This window comes from Paecilomyces variotii (assembly GCF_004022145.1).
Source record: "Paecilomyces variotii strain CBS 101075 chromosome Unknown C8Q69scaffold_3, whole genome shotgun sequence".
Taxonomy (NCBI): Eukaryota; Fungi; Ascomycota; class Eurotiomycetes; order Eurotiales; family Thermoascaceae; genus Paecilomyces; species Paecilomyces variotii.
In genome coordinates, this window is record NW_021167142.1 from 1,999,299 (window position 1) to 2,022,667 (window position 23,369).

A 23,369-nucleotide genomic window follows, 5' to 3' on the forward strand; every position below is an offset into this window, starting at 1 on the left:
GCAATTATATAAAGCCTAATTTTAATAGTATAAGCCTATCTTTCTAGATTATAGGCAGTTATCTACTAGAGCTTCTTATTATTATTAGTTAATATAAGTTCTACTATAATATTTATAATATTTACTTTTTTTATTATATTAGCTAAGGGTATAATTTACTCTTACTTATCTATAAACTAATATATATATAGTTTTAGCGCGCCTCTTATAATATAGAGATATATATTACTTCTTTCCTTATAATATACTAGTGTTTTTAATTTTAAAGGAATTAGATTATTTCTTTAAATTATTATATCTTTTTATTTATATTAAGATTTTAGTCTTTCTAGGCTAATTAAATAGTCCTTTTAAATATAACTTACCTATATTCTATAATAAGACTCTAATTTCTTTAATAGTATTAGTTCTATAAAGTATATCTATAGATTCTATCTGCTATTAATAAATATCTCTATATTTCTCTTTATAATTACATAATTAATATTCTAAGATTCCCGCTGCCTATTTATATATATATAGAATATTATTAATAAGGTAAATATCTTTAAAAGAGTTTTAGAGATAGTAATATTATTAAATAGCTCTTTAACTAAATATTTTATTTCTTTCCTTATATTATTAGAGAACTTATCTACTAAATAGAAAAATACTCTTTTTTCTATAAATAAGTTATTATTCTTAGATTCTTATATACTATTATTATCTATTTTAACTAATTATTAATAAGATATAGTAATTAGATTAAGATAATATTAAATAAGGTTAAGTTAGATATTTAGCAGAGAATAAATATAAGTATTAATACTATTTATTTATATAATTAATCCTTATATTTAACCTTATTAATTAATCTCCTAGTAAGGTTTAATTATTAAATATAAGAGAATTTAAGGCATTAGTAAATTTAATAGATATAAAAGAATTAAGGTATTAGCGGCTTAGCCCTAAATAAAAACTATATATAGATTATATATAACTATTATTATAAATAGCAGCTTTAGCTTAGCTTAATAATAATAGCTCTAAATAATATAATTTGCTTAGCTAATTATTTATATTCTAAATAATACTATTATTATACTTAGCTTATATAATTATACTCTTTTATCTTTTATAGACCTGCGATTAAAGGCTATAATACTTATTATCTTAAATAATACCTACTATATTTAATAGTTATCTTTATACTAATTCTATACTCTAATACTTTAAATAATATAGACTATACTTAGTAATATCTTTAATCCTATACTTATATAGATTTAATTATTAAATAGATTAAGTATAAAGAGATATTTTTATAGAATTTTTTAATAGCCTCTAGTATATATATTAACTTTTTTACTAATACCTAGTATTAGCAGATAGCCTCTAAGGCATATTATAAATAGTATACTAATTTCTATATATTTTCCTAGTTATTATAGCCTCTTTATTTAATTAAATATTTTAGTATTTTATTATAATCCTTTATATTAAAGATTCTCTTAACTTCTTATTTATTATATTACTTAATATTATCTAATACTTATACTAGCGGCTCTAGTTATAGTTCTAGGTATATATTACTTATTTTCTAAGGAAATAGTAATAAGATATAGAAAATAAGATAAATTTAATAAAAGCTAGAAAATTTAAGTCTATAAGCTTAGGAACTAACCTTTAATATAATTTTAAATAGATCTCTTCTCTTACTATCTAGTTTCTTGCTTAGTCTATTTATTTAAAGATACTTAATATTTAATAGTACTTTATCGCTTACCTTAAATTATATGGAAAAATTTAATTAGCGCTTTAAAGTATAATCTTATAAGAATAGTAAATAGTTAATAAGATCCTTATATAATATATTTATATTCTCTATAAATTTCTATATATTTAAGTCTCTGTTTATTAAGACTTCTATTAAAAATAGCGGTTTAAAATAATATCTATAGTAAATAAAGAATAGAGATAGGTTTATTATTACTCTTCTAATATTATTATATATATATTCTGCTATTAGCAGTAAGTAAGCCTAGTTATCTTGCTTCTAACTAGTAAATATATATAAATATTATTCTAGTATCTAATTAAATCTTTCTATTACTCTATTTATCTATAGATAAAAAGCTATAGACAGATAATAATTAATATTTAACACTTAAAATAATATCTTCTAGAATAGCAATATAAAAAGAAAGCTCTAATTAGATATAATAGATATTTAAAGGCTATATAACTTATAAATAGTATTAATATAGAAATAAGTAAATATCTCTAAGTTTACCTTCCTAGAGTAAGTAGTAAAGTATACTATATAGCTAAAATAATTAATAAATACTAATATAATTAAGCATTTAAGCCTATAAATATTAATGCTTTTTAATAGACCTATTATAAAGTTTACTGCTATATAATCTTATAGTCTATTAAAGATTAAGAGTATTATAAGCTCCTTATAAATAAGTTTAGCTGCTTTTAATCTTTAACATATTAAATAGCCCTATATAGTCTTTAACTATTAACGCTAGCTTTAGCTAAAATACCTATCTATAAATTTTATCTATTATTACTTTCTTATTAAAATAGCCTCTTATATAAGAATTATAAAATTACTTTAATACTTTAACCTATAGCTTAATTATTAATATATAAACTTTTATTCTATTATAATAATAAATTTAATCTATCTCCTTTTAATAAACCCCTAGCTATAAATTTATAACTGCTTTAGTATTATTATTATAACTTTATCTAATCTTATTTTATAAGAATAAGTTATTTATAGAACTTATATAAATATCCTCTTATAATTCTTATATTATTGCTTATATATAATAATAGCCTTCTTAATATTATATTGCCTCTAAGCGCAGTAATTATATTAGGGTATTATTTAATATCTGCTATAATTTATAGTTATTCTGTTTAAATAAATTATTTACTAAATTCCTCTTTTTTAATTAATATCTAATATAGAAATAAAATTATACTAAATATTTTACTTATTTTACTTATTTTTATATTAAGATCTTTATTATTAAGAAATATTTAAGATTATTATAGTTAGTTAGTACTTTAACTAGCTTACTTATACTAATTAGAAAGTATTATTAAACTTTAAATATATTAACTATAGTAAATAATTCTTATTTATATATTAGCTAGTATAATTCTATATTAATAAATTTTATATTATAAAAGGCAATTAAATACTAGATATTATCTTTAAATACTTAGTTAAAGATTACTAATTATATAAATCTATTAGTATTTATTTCTAAAATTTATAGTCTAATAGCCTTAAAGTACTATAAAAGCAATATTTTAATAAAATATTCTTTAAATTTTTAGAAACTCTTATCTATATCTTTATTCTATATAAAGAATATATTCTGTTTAGTAAATCTTATTATTAGCAAAATAATTTAATTATAATATTAAATAAAACACTTATAAAAGTTATAGAATCTTAAAAAGTAAACTAATATTAATATAGAGATAGGTATAGGCTAACTAGTAATTATCTTTAAATAATAGCTATTTATTACTACTTCCTCTAGTATTATAATAAATCTTAAAAATTTAATTCTTATTATTAAGAACTTATATTTTTCTAGCTTATAAAATAGTTAATTTTTTATTATGCCCCTAGCTTCCCGCTAGAGTATAAGCTCGCAGGACTATAGTAAAGCCCTAAATCTAAATGTAATACTAAGGTAATTAGTTAAACCTCGCTCTCCCTGCTTTTAGGATTTATATAAGATAAAGCTAAGAAATGCTTAAGATTTAGAATATAAATAAGCTTTAGATTACTATCTTGCTAGAAGTTAGTAATCTATTCTAATATTATATATACTTTATTATTTCCTTACTTATATAGACTCTTTATTACTAAACCCCTTTAACATAGACTTTTCTCTATATTAATTAGACCCTTTATTATAATAATTAACCCTTTATCTTATTAATAGATCTTTCTTTAAGCTAAATATATAAAGTAACTATTTCTTTTATTATAATTACTAGCAAAATAATTTACTAGTAATCTCTAAGAACCCTTATTTTTTATAGTTTAAATTACTTAACCTAGTAATATAAGTAGCTATATTAATATACCCTATAATTTAAGAGATAAGGGTCTTAACTTTTAGCCTATAATATATATTCTAAAGGGTTTAAAGATTATTAAATCTAGCTTATAATAACTAATTACTAAAGCTAGCTTATAAACCTTAAGAGATACTCTAATAGATCTAGAGAAAGATTAACCCTAAATAGAAAATAATCTATTAATAAAGAGAGACCTTTTATAACTTCTTACTACTACTTATATTAGTAAGTAATTAAGGCTTAAGCTGCCTAAACTATAGAGGTATAAAGCTACTATACTTAATATCTATTATTAGTAGTATTAGTATATAGATAAATATCTAGCCTATAATACTTTATTATTTAAAATAGAAGATAAGAAGGTTATTTATACTGCAGCCTTATTAGATAAGGAATTAGCTTAATCTTAAATCTATTAGTAAAAGGATTTTAATTTTTAAATATTAATCTAGAATAGATTTAAAAGTTAATTATTAGATTTATTTAATAATCTATATTACTAAGGATAAAATATAATAAATTACTTTTATACCCTAACTTAATATTTAAACTAAATTATTAGAGCTTTTCTATACTATTTTAAATAAGCTTATATAGAGCTAAACTAGGATAAAGGATTTAATAATAATAAGATTATTTAATCTTATATTTTCTATATAAAACTATAACTTAAAGTTTAGATAAGCTTACTGAATTATTAAGATTTTTTAACTAACTTTAATTAATTAGTATCTTTAGCTACTAATTAGGAAATAAACTAAAAGAAGAATAAACTTTTAAACCTTTTTATTATATTAAATATAAGTAGATTAATATAGAGTATACTAAAAGACTCTATCTTAAGATAAAAGAGAAAAAAGATTAATAATTAATATAAGGGGATAAATAAATTTTAAAAAAAGAAGTTTAGATTATTAATAAAATAAGATTAGCTTAAAAAAAAAGGCTATTATTTTAATTATAGTAAAAGAGGCTATATATAAAGATTTAAATTATATTTAAAAAAGAAAAATCCTTTTAAAAAAAGAAAGCTTAAGATTATTATAGCCTTTTATAATAAAGGGTTTAAAATAAATAAAAAGTCTTTATATACTCTAATATAACTCTACTTACTAAATAGTATATTTAAAGATAAGGCTTTTATTAATTTAGGTTTAGCTTAATACTATATTAGCTTAGATATAGCTATATAATATAGAATTCTTCTAGATTTCTAGCAGTATATAAATATTAAATCTATTAATAGATATAAGATTTAAAAATATAGATTTTTTAAAGTAAAGATTTATATTACTAACTCTAAAAGAATTATAAAGAAGGTAAATATATATTTTTATATTATCTTAATACCTAGATTATTTATTATTTTTAGAAAATTATAGCTATATACTATAAATCTTATTATAGATTAGAAGTTAATAATTTAAAGATATTATATTCTATAATAGCTATAGATAAAGATTAAAAATACTTAATAATTCTTTAAGATAGTAAGAAAAAAGATAATTTATATATTTTATAGGGATTAAATTAACCTTATTATTTTAAAAAATCTGCCCCTAAAATATAAAAAGTATATAAAGGTTTTCTTAAAGGAGAGAGTAAATATATTACTTACTAAAATAGATAAATATAAGATTAAACTCTTAGATAGTATAGCGCCTCTATAAGAGAAATTTTATAATCTTTTTATTAAAAAACTTAATATTTTATATAAATATCTTAAAGATATATAATAAAAAGAATAAATATAACTATTAATAAGTTCTATAAGGGTATTTATTCTATTTATTCTTAAAGCAAATAATATACTAAGGCTTTATATTAATTATTAAGCCTTAAACAGTATTACTATAAAGAATAGATATTCTTTATCTAGGGTAAATAAAATGCTTAATTAATTAATTAGCTCTAAGATCTTTATTAAGCTTAATCTTAAGAATATCTATTATTAGATTAGAATCTGCTATAGAGATAAATAAAAGATAGCTTTTTAAACTTATTATAAGTATTTTAAGTATTTAGTTATATTATTTAGCCTATATAATATTTCTGCTATTTTTTAAGCTTATATTAATTAGGTATTATAGAGATTATTAGATATTTATTATATTATATATTTAGATAATATCTTAATTTTCTCTAACTTTATTAAAAAGTATAAAAGATATATAATATAGGTCTTAGAGAGATTATAAGAATATAAATTATATATAAAGTTATCTAAATATAAATTCTATAAAAAGAGAATTAAATTTCTTAGTTTTTTTATAAGAAAAGATAGAATAAAAATAGATCTTAGTAAAATAGAAACTATTAGAAATTAACCGGAGCTTAAATTTTTTAAAGAAGTCTAAGTCTTCTTAGGATTTACTAGTTTCTTTAGAAGATTTATTTATAACTACTTTATAAAGACAGCTTCTTTAACTAGTCTACTAAAAGGAAGCATCTAAGGGAAGAAAATTAAAATATTTATCTAAATTAAAGAAGCCGCAAAAATATTTAATAAGCTAAAATTAGCTTTTATAACTCTGCTAGTATTAAGGCATTTTAATCTAGAGAAGCTAATAATATTAGCAACTAATATTTTAAGATTTACCCTTACTACTATACTCCTTTAAGAAGATAATAATAAGATAGCTCTAGGTATTAAAATAGAGATAGGTCTAAGAATTAGAATCTAAATAGATTAATAAATTATATCTAAGAACTGGCATTTTATAATATATTATGCCTAAAAGTTTATTAAAATAGAGATATATTATAAGGTTTATAATTAAAAACTCCTAGCTATTATTAATACTTTTAAATATTAATATTATTATCTAGAAGGTAATAAATACTTTATATAAGTATAGAGTAATTATATAAACTTATACTATTTCTTTATTATAAAGATATTAAATAATAAGTAAGCTTAATAAGTAGAACTATTAGCAGTATATAACTTTTAAATTAAATATAAGCTAAAATAGCTTAATACTATAAATACCCTATTTAGAAGAGTAGATTTTAAACTATTTAAATTTAAATCTTAGATAGAATTATTTCTAACCCTCTAGAAAAAGCTTTAATATAAAGCTTAAGATAAGTATATATAAAAAGGCAGTCTAAAATATAAACCTATTAAAGTGGGCAATATAGATAGTCTAGAATATTTAATATAAAGAATACTAGTTATTAGAATAATTAAAAAAGAGTCTATTTAGGATATTATAATCTCTAGCCTATTCTTTATATTAAAGCAGCTTTAAGTAAAGAATACTTTTATTTTAGAAAAAATTAGGGAACTAAAAGTATATATTTCTAAAGATAGCTTAAAGATAATATAAAAAATAAATAATAAAAGACTATTATAAAAGAATAATACTATATTTATATTAAATATACCTACTATAAAGTAAGAGCTTCTTTAAATATATTATAATAATCTTTATATAAAGCATTAAGATATTAAGAAGACTAAAGAACTATTTTAAAAAAGATTTAACTAGCCTAAAATAGCACAGGATATATAAAAGTATATATCTATATATAATATCTGCCAGAGAAACTAAACTCTATAGTATAAGCTATATAAAGAGCTAAAATCTTTGCTAATCTTAATATAGCTATAATAGAATATCTTAATAGATTTTATAATAAGACTACTGCTATTAGAGAAATAAAGAGTTACCTATAATTTAATATTAATAATTATAGACTACTATTTAAAGATAATATTCTATATCTCTATTTATAAAATATTAAAGGCAGATAAGATAACTAACCTTATTATAGATTATATCTATAACTGTTTTAAACCTCTATAGTTAATTATATTAAATAAAGATACACTATTTATTAGTAAATATTAAATAAAACTTTATTACTATATTTAAATTATTAGACTTCTAAATACTATATTTTACCCTTAAATTAATAGCTAAACTAAAAGATAGAACTAGACGCTAAAATATTATCTTTAGGTCTATTTAAATTATAAGTAAGATAATTAGGTATTTTTATTAATTATAGTAGAATTTATATATAATAATTTAATCTATACTTCTATAGATATAACTCCCTTCTATATTATTTATAAATTTAATTCTAGGAGTTAGAATAAATATAATTTTAGGGAGTAAATAGATATACTAGTAATTAATAATTAATTAAAGGAACTTACTAAAATATATACCTAATTAGAAGAATTTTTCTAAAAGGCTATTATTATATAATAGAAATATTATAATAAGAAGTATAAGTCTAGATTTTATATAATAGAAGACTAAGTCTACCTTTTAATAAAGAACTTAAAGACAGATTAATTAATTAAAAAACTAGATATAAAATACTTAGGACTCTATAAAATTATAGAGAGAATTAGAATTTAAGCCTATTAGCTTAAGCTCTTAAAGAGCCTAGATAGAATATATCTAGTCTTCTATATCTCTCTATTAGAGCCCTATTATTAGAGACTTAGGGCTAAACCTAAATATCTAGACCTAATTTTAATAGATAATAAATTAGAATAGGAGATTAAGGCCATTCTAAATAAATAGATAATATAGAGGAAGAAGTAATATTTAATTAAATAAAAAGACTATTTAGATTATAAAAATTTATAGCAGCCTAAAGAAGATTTTAAATATATTTAAAATATATTAGCTAAATTTAAGGCAATAATATAAGCTATTAATAAAATCTCTTTAAAAAAGGCTTTAAGAAGCTTTAGAAAAAGGAGCCAATAAAATTAGTAAGATTTCTCTTTTTTTTTATTAGGTTTTTAAGTTTTATTTAACTATTTTATTGTTAAATCTATATTACTCTTTCTTTATTTATTTATTTATAAAGGTTTAAGAATTTTAATAAAGATATAAGAAGCTAATCTATTTAAAAATAAATTTATTTTAACTAAGCTACCCCCAGTAAAAATTAAAAATATAGGCCTAAGATTAATTCCTTTACTTATCTACTTTACTATTATAAAACTCTATTAGCATAGATTTATTTTTTTCCTTATTAGAGAAAGAAAGAATATTATAAATAATATATATAATTTTTTATATATACTATAGATCTAATACTATTAAATAAAATAATCTAAATAACTTCTATTAAAGCTATATTATAAACTATTTATATAAAAATAAGGTTAATAAAATAATAAATATAAGCTTATCTATATCTGTTTTAATAAGCGCTTTATATAAGTATATCTTTATAAAGGATTTATATTTATTATAGGCCTTTTTAAAAGACCTATAGTTATCTAAGAGATAGGCCTCTTAACTAAGGCTCTATAAATAAATAAGCTTATCCTTATAAATTAATAAGACTAAAATATAGGGCTTATATTTATAATTATAATAGTTACACTTAATATTAATATTAATATAAGTGCATTAAAATACTAGATTCTTAATTAGCCCCTTTAAATAGTAAAGATATATCTTTTAAAATATTAAAAAAAACTCTTTATTTAGCCTAAAAGTAATAGGGCTATTTTTATTATTATATCTGTAATAATAATAATAATAGTCTTAACTAATATCTTAATAACAGCTAGTTTAGTTTAGGTCCTTATATTAATAATCTTTTTATACCTAATACTTTATTTTTAGGGCCTTTTAATAATATAAGTAAAAGTTATTTTTAACTTATCTATAGCAGCTAGCCTAGTAATAAAATAGGTTTTTTTCCTTTTAAATAGGCTTTTTAATATTATTATTAAAAAAGAAAGATTTATTTATATAATTATTAGGACTATAGTAAGAGATTAACTTAATAAAAATATAAACTAAGTATGCCTTAATTCTAGCGCAATATTTATCTTATCTAATAAATCTTTTATAAGAGAATCTTTACTAATAAATAAAGATATTAATCTATTAATAGCTATAAAAGAAGTAATACTTATCTAAGAAAATATTCTCTCTAGTATTATAATAGCAGCTAAAGTTCCTAATATCTTAATAATAATTAGGGGATTATTTTCTAATATTATAATAATAACTAGATTTAGCTATATTATAATAGCAGCAGCTATATCTTTTATCTTAAAGGCAGAAGGAGGGAATAGCTCCCTAGAAGAGGAGGTAATATCTTTAAACTATTAATACTATAGAAATTAGCATATAATATAAAATCTTATACTAAAATACTTACTTAAGAAGTCTTTTTATACTACTTAAATATAAAACAAATTTAAGGCGGTATTATTTAAATTAAATTAGCTTATATTAATATAATTAATTAAAATAACTTACTCCTAGAGCAGGAAGCTTTAAAAACTAATAAAAAAATAACTGATTTCTTAAGTTTAATAAACTACTATATTATTAGCATTATTACAATCTTAAAAATATATTTAAATCTTTATTTAAATATATTTAAGACTAGGAGCTATATATAATAAAAGGTAAGAAGATAATTACTAGGGGTTAGAATTCTAACCTTATAATATTATATAAATAATACTTTTAGCTTATATAATTTTTTAATCCTTTACTATAAAAGTAGTAAAAAGCTTTTTTATTTATTATACTATAACTCTCTATAAAACTATATTCTATATTTAATATAATAACTTTATAATAGCTCAAGGATAAGCCTTTAAAAAGAGGGAGAATACTATTATACCCTTAGCTCCCTACTAAGATATAAGCTTATAAAACTATAATAAAGCCCTAAATCTAAATATAATACTAAGGTAATTAATTAAACCCCGCTCTTCCTACTTTTAGGATTTATATAAAATAAAGCTAAGAAATGCTTAAGATTTAGAATATAAATAGGCTCTAGATTGCTATCTTACTAGAAGCCAGCAATTTATTTTAATATTATATATACTCTACTATTTCCTTACTTATATAGACTCTTTACTATTAGACCCCTCTAATATAAACCCTTCTTTATACTAGTTAGACCCTTTATTATAATAGTTAACCCTTTATCTTGCCGGTAGACCCTTCTCTAAGCTAGGTACACAAAGCGACTACTCCTTTTATTATAATCGCTAGCGGAGTAATTTACTAATAACCTCTAGAAACTTCTATTCCTTATATTTTTAAGGAAACTTTTTAAGACTGCCCTAATATATTCTATATACTCCTATTTATTCTTGCTAAAGATTAATATATTATTTAAATAAACTATATAATACTTATTAATATACTATTAGAGTATACTATTAATAAAAGCTTAAAAAATTACTAATATATTATAAAGTCTAAATAATATTATTAGCTATTTAAATAGGCCTCTTCTAATATAAAATACTATCTTTTACTTATAACCTTTAGCTATATAGATTAAATAGTATACTAAATATAAATTTAACCTTATAAATATCTTAGCTCCCTTAATATAGAGGAAGAGATTATCTATTATAGGGACTAGATACTTATTTTTTAAAATATGCTTATTAAATACTCTATAGTTTATATAAAGTTATAAATTTAATTTTTCTAATTCTAAGGGTATTATATTTATTCTTTTAATATTTACTGCTTTTATATTAGTACTATTAATATTATTATATTTAAAAATAAATAATAAAGGTAAACTATAGAGAGCTATAAATAGTTAAATAATTCTATAATATAAGCTATTATTAAGAAAACTATTAAATATTTCTAACTCTTATTCTAATAGGTAATAATATAGTCTATATAATATCTTTACCTTATCTATTAGATTAATTTTATAATTAATACTTAGTTTCTATAAAGATAGAGCCTATGCTTTCTCTTTACTAAAGACTTAAGCTAAGTCTATATATTATATTAGTATTTCTATAGTTTTAGTATTTTCTTTATTCTATAGGTTTATTACCGCTAAAAGTAATTTAATCCTTTATAATAAAATAAAACCTTCTCTAGGGTTATTCTCTATAATCTAATTAAAATCTTCCTCTAGATATTATTTCTTTAAATTAGAATTCTCCTTTAAATGCTATTTTTTTAAATTAAGATTTTCCTCTAGATATTATTTTTTTAAATTAGGATTCTCCTCTAGATACTATTTCTTAACTAATTATTAAGTAATATAACCTTATTCTTAATCTATTATTAGGTTTATCGCTATTAGCTATAAAAGACCTAGAATTAAATTAAATAATATTAAAATTATATAAAATATATAGAGCTCTATCTTATTACTTAATATAATATAGTAGAGTTTATAATAATATTTAGTTACTAGTATTAATTATATATTATTTATATTAGAAATGCTAAGAAATAATATAGGACTTAGGCTTAATTATATTCCTTAAATTCTACCTATTACTATAGTATTTATATAATTAATATTAGCACTGCTATTAATAAGGGCTATTAATATTATTATATTATCTATATAAAATAAAGCTATAATTAATATTATAACTATTATTTATTTAAAAGGTAATATATATAAGAATAAGGTATTAATTATATTAATCTTAATATTACTAATAACTACTAGTAATAATATTTACTAATTTATATTAAGCCTATTAAAGGGGGAATAGGCCTATTTCCTTATCTTCTCTTTTAATTTTTTAAGGAAGAAGTTTCTACTGCTTAAAAAGCCTTAAAGTAATATTTTTTTAATAGCCTTTTTTATTACAGTATAAATATAATCCTTTATTTTAATATCTTTTTTATTTATTATTAAGGAGTAAATACTTCTTATTCCTTTTAGAAGGCTAAAAGGAGTAATATTAATCTTATCTATAGCTTTAATCTTATCTATAGCCTTATTATAATATATCCTATAGCTCTTATTATAGTAACTAGCTATAATCTTATTATCTACTTATTTAATTCTATTTATATTATTCTTATAGAGATAATTCTAAGTATCTTCTATTTTCTTATATATAGAGCTCTGCTTATTATATTGCCTATTTTTATTCTATATATAATATTAATAAATAAGTAAAATATCTCTAATAGATTTCCTAAGCAATATATAGTATTAATTTTTAGCTAAATATATTACTAAAAGCAGTATTATTTTAATTTAAGTTAGCTATAATTATTTTAAAATTATTTATAAAGTTTTAGAGAGATTAATTATATTATTAATAAAGCTTAAATATTTTTTATACTGCTATAATATTTATATTAGCTAGCCTATAATAATTAAGTAGTTATTATTATAGCAAGGTATAGTTTATAAAAATTAACTCTTTAAGATTATTAATTTTAAGCATTATAAGTCTTTATTTAATTTATCTTTTTAAGTATAAATATAAGTATAATGCGCGTTCTTTTATATTATATAAGCCTTTATTATCTAGCTATTTATTAAATTTAATTATTTAATAATATAGTTCTTCAGAAGAACTATTAAATAGTTTAAGATATTAGAGCTTAGATTTCCTTAATAATATAGAGGTTAAGATTATACTTAATCTACTAGATATATAGCTGCTAGTCTATTCTAACTAATTTAAGAAACTCTAGGCTTATTAATTTTATATAATAATATCTAGCTATCTTTAAAGTTCTTATATTAAATTTCTCTACTATTAGAGTTATTTTATTATATTTATTATTGCTAAGTCTGCAGTTTATCTTATTAAAACTTTACTCTCTTATAATTATCTTATTAATTTAAATATTCTTACTATAATAATATAGAATATTAATAGCTTTTATATACCTACTAATTATTTATTATTAGCGTTACTATTATTATCTATTATAGGCCCTTATATTATTTTAGATTATTAAGTATTTTATTACTATTAAGTATACTAATTCTATAGTACTATTTTACCTCTATAAGTATAGGTTTAGCTTAAGTCCTAGATTACTATCTTACCTAACCTTATAATAACTATTAATTAGTCTTAATAAAGTCTTATTATCTATAGCTAAGGGCTAACTCTATTATTATATAATTTATTACTATTTATAAGTTATTATAATAGCTAGTTTTACTTATAAAAATCTCTCTCTATAATTAATTATAGCCCTCTATTATATAATATAATTTCTTATAATAAAATATAATTATTTATAATTTTTAAATTAAGTTCTAAGAGTTCTCTAATAAGACTATTATAATTAATAAAAAAAAATTAATAAGAATAAGAATATAATAATAGGGGTTTATATTAAAGATATTCTTATTAAAGGATTAAAGAAGATCTTAAGATCTTAAGAGTCTAAGTATAAGAAATTAATATATTATATAACCTGTAGGTTATATAACCTGTTAAAGAGGTATTTCTCTATAATATAAACTTAGAATTACCTATTTTTATATTAAGATTAATAGCTTTATTATAGTAGTATTTAAATGCTTAAAAAATACTAATATCTAATAGTTAGATTAAATAACTAGTATAAGGCATTAATATAAAAAAGAGAATCTTCTTTTTTTTATAATAGTTAAGTACTTTATATATTAAATAAGAGCTATATTTATTATATAAAAAGAGGCAATAAGTCTCTTACTAATAATAAGCTAACTAGTAATTAAAGTATTATATCTACTAATAGACTAAATAGTTATTTATATATCTAGAGTTAAATACTTTAATTACGGCATTAATATCTAAGAGCTTAAATTATTCTGCCTAGATATACTTACTAACTAGAATAATAAAGAGAGAAAGCATTAATCTATTAATACTAATTATTTTAACTATAATAACTTTTTAAGAATTAGTATAATTATTTATATATAGCTTTTTTTTCCGCTCTAGGGTAATAATTTAATAATCCTTTTCTTTTTCTATTTAAAAGCCTATCTTATCTATATTATAGAGATTTGCAGGTTATATATATAGATTAATTAGTATTTATTTATAGCGGTAATACTAGTCTTATATATTATTTAAATAATAAGCCCTTTTTCTATCTATATTAAGTGCTTATTGTTTTTATATAAATATCTTAAGATATTAAAAAAGGAACTATTTAAATTAATATTAGCTAATTCTTTATAAAGGTATTAAGGGATTTTAATAAGCTTAAGCTAGGATTATATTTATATAACTAGCTATTATTTTTTATATTAGAGATAATCTAACTATATCTAAGCATTTAATATATTTATAGATAATAAGCTCTTAAGTTAGGGAAAATAGTTAATTTATTAGAGATCTATTAAATTATAAAATATAACTAAGATAGTAAGATTAAAGATATAAATAAGGCATATTAAACTAATGCGCAGCTTATATAAGATTAAGATTTAACTGATTAGATAATATAGATAGGGCATATTAAATCCTATTTTTAATATTATTATAGGATTTAGATATTATAGTAGACTATAAATAATATTAGAAGTTAAAATTTAATAAATCTTAATGATTTTACATTGAGCTAAGTGTTTGCGTTAAGGTAGCAGACCCGCGCTGCGCGCGGTGTCTAAAACTAGGGGCCGATTAGTTAACCGATAACACTATCTACGGAGTAGCGTGTTAAAAATTCTGGCGCGCACTAGTAAATTTGGCTGTAATACCCTAATACTCTAGCTGCTAATTATTTCCTTTTATAGGGTAATTAAAGCTATTCCCATTCATCATCTGTAACATCCTTAATATCCTTATATTCCTCCTACTCAGCAGTTAAACCAGCTAAGCCAGCTAAGCCGGCTATACTATTATTGTAAGGCGCAGGCCTTAGCAGTGCCCTGTAAACCCCCGGGAACTCTAGCTATTAGGCTATATAGTTCAGTGCTGGCTTAACTACGCTTAGGCATAGTTATTGTGGTCTTTTTAGCTGAGTGGTTAAAGGATCCAATTTACATAACCTAGAGCCAGTTAGGTCCTTAACAGCTAATACAGTCGCTGGCATAGTTGCTGGCAGTAGTGTTTGTATAGACTATAGAGTAGTTAGGAAGGTCTAGGATATAGAATATTAATCCAAATAGCTTTATATTTAATAAAAATAGTAGAAATAACAGTTAAAAGCAACTATCAGCGGTATAGTTGTAGATAAAACAAATGATGAGTTGTAATCGGAATACAACGCTAGTGCTGGCGATCCGCCAGGATTTTTGACACGCTACTCCGTACACTACTAACTATTCTCGACGGATGAAAATGGAGAAGACGGGAAACTTGATCAGACATAGACTCATTTCCCGAAAGATTCCCGGAGTAAGAGATACTGTTAAGCGAACATTTCCGATATTGTTTTCGTGATCAGTGCTTGTCGGATTGGTCGGTTAGGAAATGCGGGGACGGTTGGAGATGGTCTGAGATGATTGACATCTGCTACGCCATCATCGTTGAGATCTGGCTTACACCGCCAGGAACGATTGGTCCCATCCGTAGGTTAATCTGCTGGTGCGCCGGGGCAACGGAAGCTAAGGGTCAGATAGACTGTTGATAACCCCTATCAGGGGAGGGGGGTCATACTATCATCTATCGCGGTCTCGACGCCTCGGCTGGGCTTGCGTTAAGACGCAACGGTCAGACAACTACGTAGTCTTTTGGAGAAAGATGGCTACTCTTACATCAGCACCTGAAGGAAAAATGGTTGTTTGATATGGCATCTTTCATATGCTATCATCTATTCTGCATTCCTAATAGCATCATAAAACACATAGTTGCGTGATCGCCTGACGCTCCATCCAATAATAGCAATGCTGGGCAAGTATGATATTGACGGCTTAGCGTTCAGAATGAGGGTTGCTTGCCCAAAGCACAGAACTGAAATTGCTTGCAACCGAAGGCAGTAAAAGTCATGCCCCAAACTCCTCTAATTCCGTGATTGCCCGTACAGTACTCCGAACATGAAGCATTGATCAATAGGAACCGTCCTCAACCGAGACGGCAGCGCAGGTGCTAGAAATGTGATAATTTGGAATGGCGTAACCGCCGAGATGTTTGTACCCAGAGACTCGTACGACATGCTGCCGAACCTGGAGTATTGTCTTTCGTAGAGCGTTCATCGATTGGTACCTGGTGTTTGTGGCCGGGCGGTACCGAGGCGGGATATTGATAGATTTGATAGGAATCGATCGCCAGCAGTTCATTTCAGGGCTGGCTGAGAAGGAGCGTCATAGCCAAGCTTGAGGAACCCATCTGTGAAAGCCCCCGTGGATTTGCCCTGAGAATCGGTGGAAGCAGTGGACGAAGCACTGTTGGAGCGAGTGGTCCGGTGAACAGTCTCCTGAGTAGACTCGGAAGGCAGGAGGACGAGGAACTTGTTGGTTGCAGTGTAGGTATACATTTTGAGGCTGGATAAAATACAAGTGAATACAAGTGATATTACTAAGACTTCGAGAGCTTTGTAAATGAAGGAGACTGTGTTAATGATTTGAGTTGATGAAGGAAGAGGATAGATGGCGGATTGTTGACTGCTTATATACTGTAGATACTTGTGAAGGGCCACCTGGGAAGGAGCAGACGGAGGACTGCGGGCATTGGAATCGCCGATCCTATGCGCGTCCAGCCCCAGAACTCGAGATAAGAAAGACAGGGAGCGAGATGGTATTCCCCAGAGTGGGTGGATCGACTGACAACTGTTCTCCAAAGAAGTGGACAGACAAGAAATCCAAGAAGCCAAGCCGTGCCGTTTGCGAGCACTCCTTGTTGCCTATCTCCGCCATCAACGCTGCCTAGGACGCAGGATCGCCAAAGACAAGAGCACATGCCTGTCGCTTATTATTTTTATGCGCATCGTCCTTTTTGGCCATAATCTCACCGTGTGTCGCAATAAGCGTCCCGGTGTCCATCTGTGCCACTGTGGACGATGCTATTGACGACCGACAAATATAGACCGAAGTAGCCGCGGATGATCAGCACCGGACCGGAAAGCTAAGATAGGTCTCCAATTCGCCTGCCAGTTGACGTGATTCTGGCTGAGAGGTCGGCTGGTAAAAGGGGACCTCGGCTCGTTTCTTTTGGGACCTTGAGGCTTGGGGTCTATGTAGCGCGGGGCAAGATTCTTGGACCATCTAGTTACGGAGTAGATCAGTGATTGCGACCACGCAGAACACAAAGAATAACTTCCTGCAGCAATAGTTATTGCACTGTACCACATTACTGCCTCGCAAGCATAGGGCCTGAGCTTCATTCCTCCAGATGCTCTCGACACAGATTCACTTGGCATGGCTTCGATCCTCGATAACCATCTTCTCGGCGCGTAACATGCCCCTCGACGCCGAGCCTTGGCGGTACGTATCGTGAATCTGGAGCCTTCGAGACCGATAGACCTGGACACATTCGTCGCTGATCGCCATGACACCGCGTTTATCCAAGAAAGGGAGACGACAACCATAGCTCTGGGCGAGAATGTAACGGCCGAACTGAAGCACGGGTGGTAGTTTCGATCGTGACGCCAGGCATTCACGGTGTGAGTAGAGCAGCGCCACGGCGGGACAGAGCTTGGGGGCTCAGGCTTGTCGAGATGATAGTGGAATCGTCCTCCCAGGGGTTCCAGAGATCCATGTAGATGATTCTCGAATACGGTAAGCGTGAGGGTCTGTAGTATTATAACTGGTTAAGCTGAAGGAATCAAGCTTAGCAATCACCTGCCATGAGAGCGTACTCAGTGGGCTCGATATTTGTTTACAGCGCTGTCTGCGCAGCCACAGATTTACCGCTGGACTTTCACAGCCCTCTTTGAACAAACGTCTTCAGCTTATAGGATGTTGACAACATCACCACCGGACCGCAGTCTGCGCCCATGACAACTCTCTCGTCTGCTTTCTGCCAGTAGAATTTCATCCCGCCTGGACGCAGTAAGGCGCTTCAGATTCTTTCAACAGTGTTCCGTAGCCCGATCTGCGTCGTAAGATTCTCTAATGATTTGGTCCAAAGGTAGATGAGAATTAAGGGCGTGAATTTGTGTCTGGTAGGGAAGTGACGGGGTTCTGCTGGCACGTCTCAGAGTTCGTTTTGGATTTCCCAGTCGAGACAGACAACCTCCAGACACGAAGAAAGATAATGTGACGTGGGAGTCATCTGGCACCTTTGATGCCGCACCAGAAGTTATGCCATGGCTGAAAGTTCTCCTGAACTTCATGTCGATTTAGACTTAGACCAGCTTCTGCTCTTGCGCCGCTGTCCGACAAGTCATCAACATGCAGAGCGTCACTGAATATGTCCGCGCAGCTCGATTCTTTAGCCATGAAATGATCAACCTCAATCTTGGAAACTTCCTACCTGAATTACAATCGGCACTGCTTCTGCCATGTTGTGTCTTCGAAGAGTCTGATCTCCTGATATTAGATCACTCATATTGTGTCTGAAGAACCGAGATATTTTTCTTTCATTGAATATATGCCCCTCATCCTGACCACAATCGGGTCACAAAGCTGGAAATATCTCACACCCTAATGCAGATGCGGCAGTGTGTCAAGAGCATTCCCATCTTTGTAATTTTTTAGCGGAATTCATTCAAGGCAATCGAATGGTAAGGTCAGGCTTACATGGAAGTAAGTGAGCTGTTCCCATTGTCTTGTAGACTCCCATCCTTACAGTTGGGAAAGTCTCCTTCGTATCCCATACTATTATTCGTTGGACAAGGGTAATATGTTTATGTCTCACATCTGAATGCCCGAGCAGCTCCGGCCATGGTAGATTGGAGCGCTCACGGAGTTGTGACTGCAACTGGCCGATGCTATTTTTGTCTCAACAGATGAACCTGTCGGAGTCGGACAGTCTGTTGGGAGGTAAGAATCATCAACATAACAAACCTTTCAGGATGATGATTGTCTAGAAACAATGCAGATGCTGAAAATTAAGAGTGGACAAGGTCGACAACTTCTGCCGAACATAACAATGCAATTTATCATTCGCTCTCGGCACGGGCCACTCCTTGAAGAGTACCTAGTCAACCACACCAAGGCCAAATTGGACGCCACACGCAGTTGTTATTAGCAGGGTCTTTCGCCAACAGCAGATTTGGCGCCTGCGCAATCGTTGGTGGTTAAGAAATCCTCGACTCTGGTTGGTCCGATGCATTTTCTGTCACCAACATCATCGAAAGCTACCGGATGGTTGTTCGACCTGTGATGCTGTGAGGATTCTTGTCAGGTTCTATTTCTTCATGTTTTCCTGGTCAGACACCCAACTCTGATGGTTTCACTGCCATTGAATTGTTATGTTATATTATATTCCACTGTTTCTTTTGCTGTTTTGCCCTTGCAATGAGGCATATATGTCATGTCAGTTGCGGCTCAATGTGTGCGGCACAGCTGCGTGACAACTTACCTCCACTTTTTCCCTTTGGGCGAGGCCGCAAGAGTGTGCGTGCGCCGCATACTGAAAGTGGGTATAAGAAGGCCTAGGTCGACTGGAGATCGGACTTATTCGTATTGCTCTTTTTGAGTTTATCTATATCGCAATATATATGATTGTCCTATTGGCCCTTCAAGACTGTCTTGACTGAAGGCTTTCTGAGTTTCCACTGATTATTTGTTGAATGTGTCCACGAAGAAGTTGAGCTAGAAGTCTGTTCTTTGTCAGTTCATTTGACTTGCGCGCTCTTTCCTATATTAGGAACCAGAGACGCCGAATTTCCTCCTTTTCCAACAATAACGAGCAAAGATGTGTTCAATGTACTTCTACGAATATGACTGCGGCTGCGTCATTCAGGAGACTAGCGTGGTTCCTTGCCCAAAGGTAGGAACTAAGGATTGCGAGGGAGTCAAGAAGAAAGTCACCAGAAGGGAGGGATATAACTGCCCTGCACATGGTGGCTAAACGGTGAAGGGGAAAAAGAACCTCCAGAAAGGTATAGTGGGATTTTCCTTGCGTACCCAACATCAAGTATCCCCGTTTCATTTGCTGAGAAGCGGAAGCAAAGGCCCGAAGGCGCTCGTGTTACGAAATATCACCGACGAAATGACTTTTTTTTTGACGATTTTGCCCTCGTTTCTCATGAAAAGCAACATCCTTCATGATGTCTTTTCTCAGTCAGCAAGTCATGCAGTATTTGCCTGACCGTGTACTGGTGATAGGTGGATCGATTTGATGGCCTTTCGGGACCAGTACGACCAGTTTCCCTTTTCTTCCATAACGATCTCTTCTCCGGGGTCTGGATTCGAGTTCATGCTACAGTTCTGGGGTCCACAAAAAGGATGGCGGGGGGTGTTTGGCTGATTCGAACTCTTCTCTGACATTTCATTTCTGTTCTGAACCCACTTGACGTATTTCTCTTATACACGCACTCTAATAATATAGGCTCTGCACTCGCTGCATTTAGCATGCAGCAGCGTCCATATCAAAATGATCAATCACGAACCTTCAAAAGAAGGGCAGAAAATATAGGACAGAAGCAGCTATCAGTCAAGCGGTACTGCACCGGGGAACTGTAGCCTTGCAGATGAGCTACGTTGCGCATCATTTCTTGCATTTGGTCCCTGCATGGGGTTGACATGCATATCGGCCAGTACTCCCCGTTGAGCAAGGTCTGAATAGTAAGAAATGTGGGACTTAGCCTTGTGACTTATCTGCGTATGACTTCTTACCGGCGTACAAGTGCCCATGGCAAAGATTAGGCAGTGCTCACTTCATGAGATAATAACATCTCCCCTACCTGATGTGAGGATAACGTATACAACAAGTCTGTGATGGTCTCACGCGCGCTGACGAAACATCATCTTGATAGCAGGCGAGACTCGGAACGAACGAGGCCGGGACAGTGGTCTACTTCCTCTGACTATGTCTAGAGTTTCTCCAGAGACCTGCGGAAAGATATGTTTGCTGCATGTCAGAGGGACCGGCTACCTGACGTCGATCAAGGGGTTGCATCGACCAGGCGGTTATATTGTTATTGCCATGATTCCGAAAGAAGGTCCATGCCCTGGCTCCAGAATAGGGACTGACCGGCTTGAGACGCATAACAATGCTCGGCCAACGTGAACCTGCCCCCTCACATCATGCCGGAAGAGTAGTACGAGTGGATACACGGACAAGAGAGATGGCACGGCAGGAAGTCTTCTGTGTGGCGCGGATGTATCTGTCTCGTCAACCCGACAGGCGCGAAATGGCCCTTAAGATATGAAGAATAACCTATCGGGCCACGCCCGGATGCGAGCCCTAGGATGCACCCCGGAAGTTGAGCCGGGAGGGCCGACGTATATTTCGTTTTGAAGGGCCACATTACTTCAGCAAATCGTTGCATTTTCAATTGACAGGACAAGAACATTCAGGGTAAGATTGGACCGTGTAGACTGAGGAAAGTCTAGACCATTGAAGGGACGTTGCGGTATGGGACCCAACTGGGGAATATTGGTGGCGAAATATAACTTGTCGCTCACGAACATGATGCAAGACGACGAACATCATCACCACTTATGCACCTGCAATCTGGAGTAATGTGTTGCCCGTGTATGTACCACTCAAGAGTTTGCCAGCTGGTGTTTACTGCCCCCGTCAACGAGTATAACCTGAGAACGAATTTCCGTCAACAATTAGCACTAGATAGCTGTTTCTTCGAGTCTGGCTTGGTGGAGAAAGCCTTACCCGACCTGTGGACATGGAGCACGAGGGGCACGGCACATGCTCTTGGTATAACGGAGGCAAAGAACCGCGCTCAAAGCCTTTTAGCAAAAGGGCGGGCCTCTTGATAATTCCCACGCTGCTAATTATCCAGACAAGATGCATAGTCGACAACCAGAGGACGGTCGAGACGGGTAGACGTTTATCACATCCGACCTACTTGCATGAGGTCCACACCACTATGCAGTCACCTGGTACCCGATTTGTAGCCCATAAGCGAAACACAGCATGATAGAGGCAATCCAAAGCACTAGGTGTATAATAGGTAAGAATAGCCGTGAAAATGGGAAATGTTGGTTCATCCGGGAATCTCATTCGCCCATGATCAACAGCGAGCATGACACCAAAACGTAACGTAACTAGAGACTCGAGGATAGTGTGACGAACACAGAACGAATTTTGTTTTAGTGGCTTCAAACGATAAACGCCGCAGGCAGCGGATTCGACAATATTCTCCCTATGGTAGGTTGCTAAGTGTTGCCAGCATTGCCTGGCCTTTTGGCGCAGATCGTTTGCACCTCAGATAGGCTGGTCTGGGAACCATATCCGCGCCGTCAATGTCTTCCAAAATTCATGCATAGCAGAGGTGGAGCCTCGCATCACGCTGATCGATTAGATGTTGCCTAAACATGCATAGTATTTCCATCCGGCAATGTATGGTGGCGGGATTCGCAACCGCAGTTCCGCGTCTTAGTATTACACCATAATCGTACCTGGGTACTTCAGTATGGGCATTAAATCAGTCTTGAAAGGGCTTTAGGAAGCTATCAAGCCTTTTATTTCTTATTTTTAGCCTCCGACTGTTACTCTGAGGCTAGTAGCG

General features: G+C 28.8%; 1 protein-coding gene across 1 annotated transcript; it reads right to left on the bottom strand.

The window, feature by feature from the left end:
* Nucleotides 1-17,725: 17,725 nt before the first annotated feature.
* C8Q69DRAFT_218871 (hypothetical protein) lies at nt 17,726-18,558 on the bottom strand. Its single transcript, XM_028626272.1, has one exon. The coding sequence runs from the start codon at nt 18,315-18,317 to the stop codon at nt 17,793-17,795; it is 525 nt and encodes a 174-aa protein (XP_028486814.1). The 5' UTR covers nt 18,318-18,558; the 3' UTR covers nt 17,726-17,792.
* Nucleotides 18,559-23,369: the final 4,811 nt, after the last annotated feature.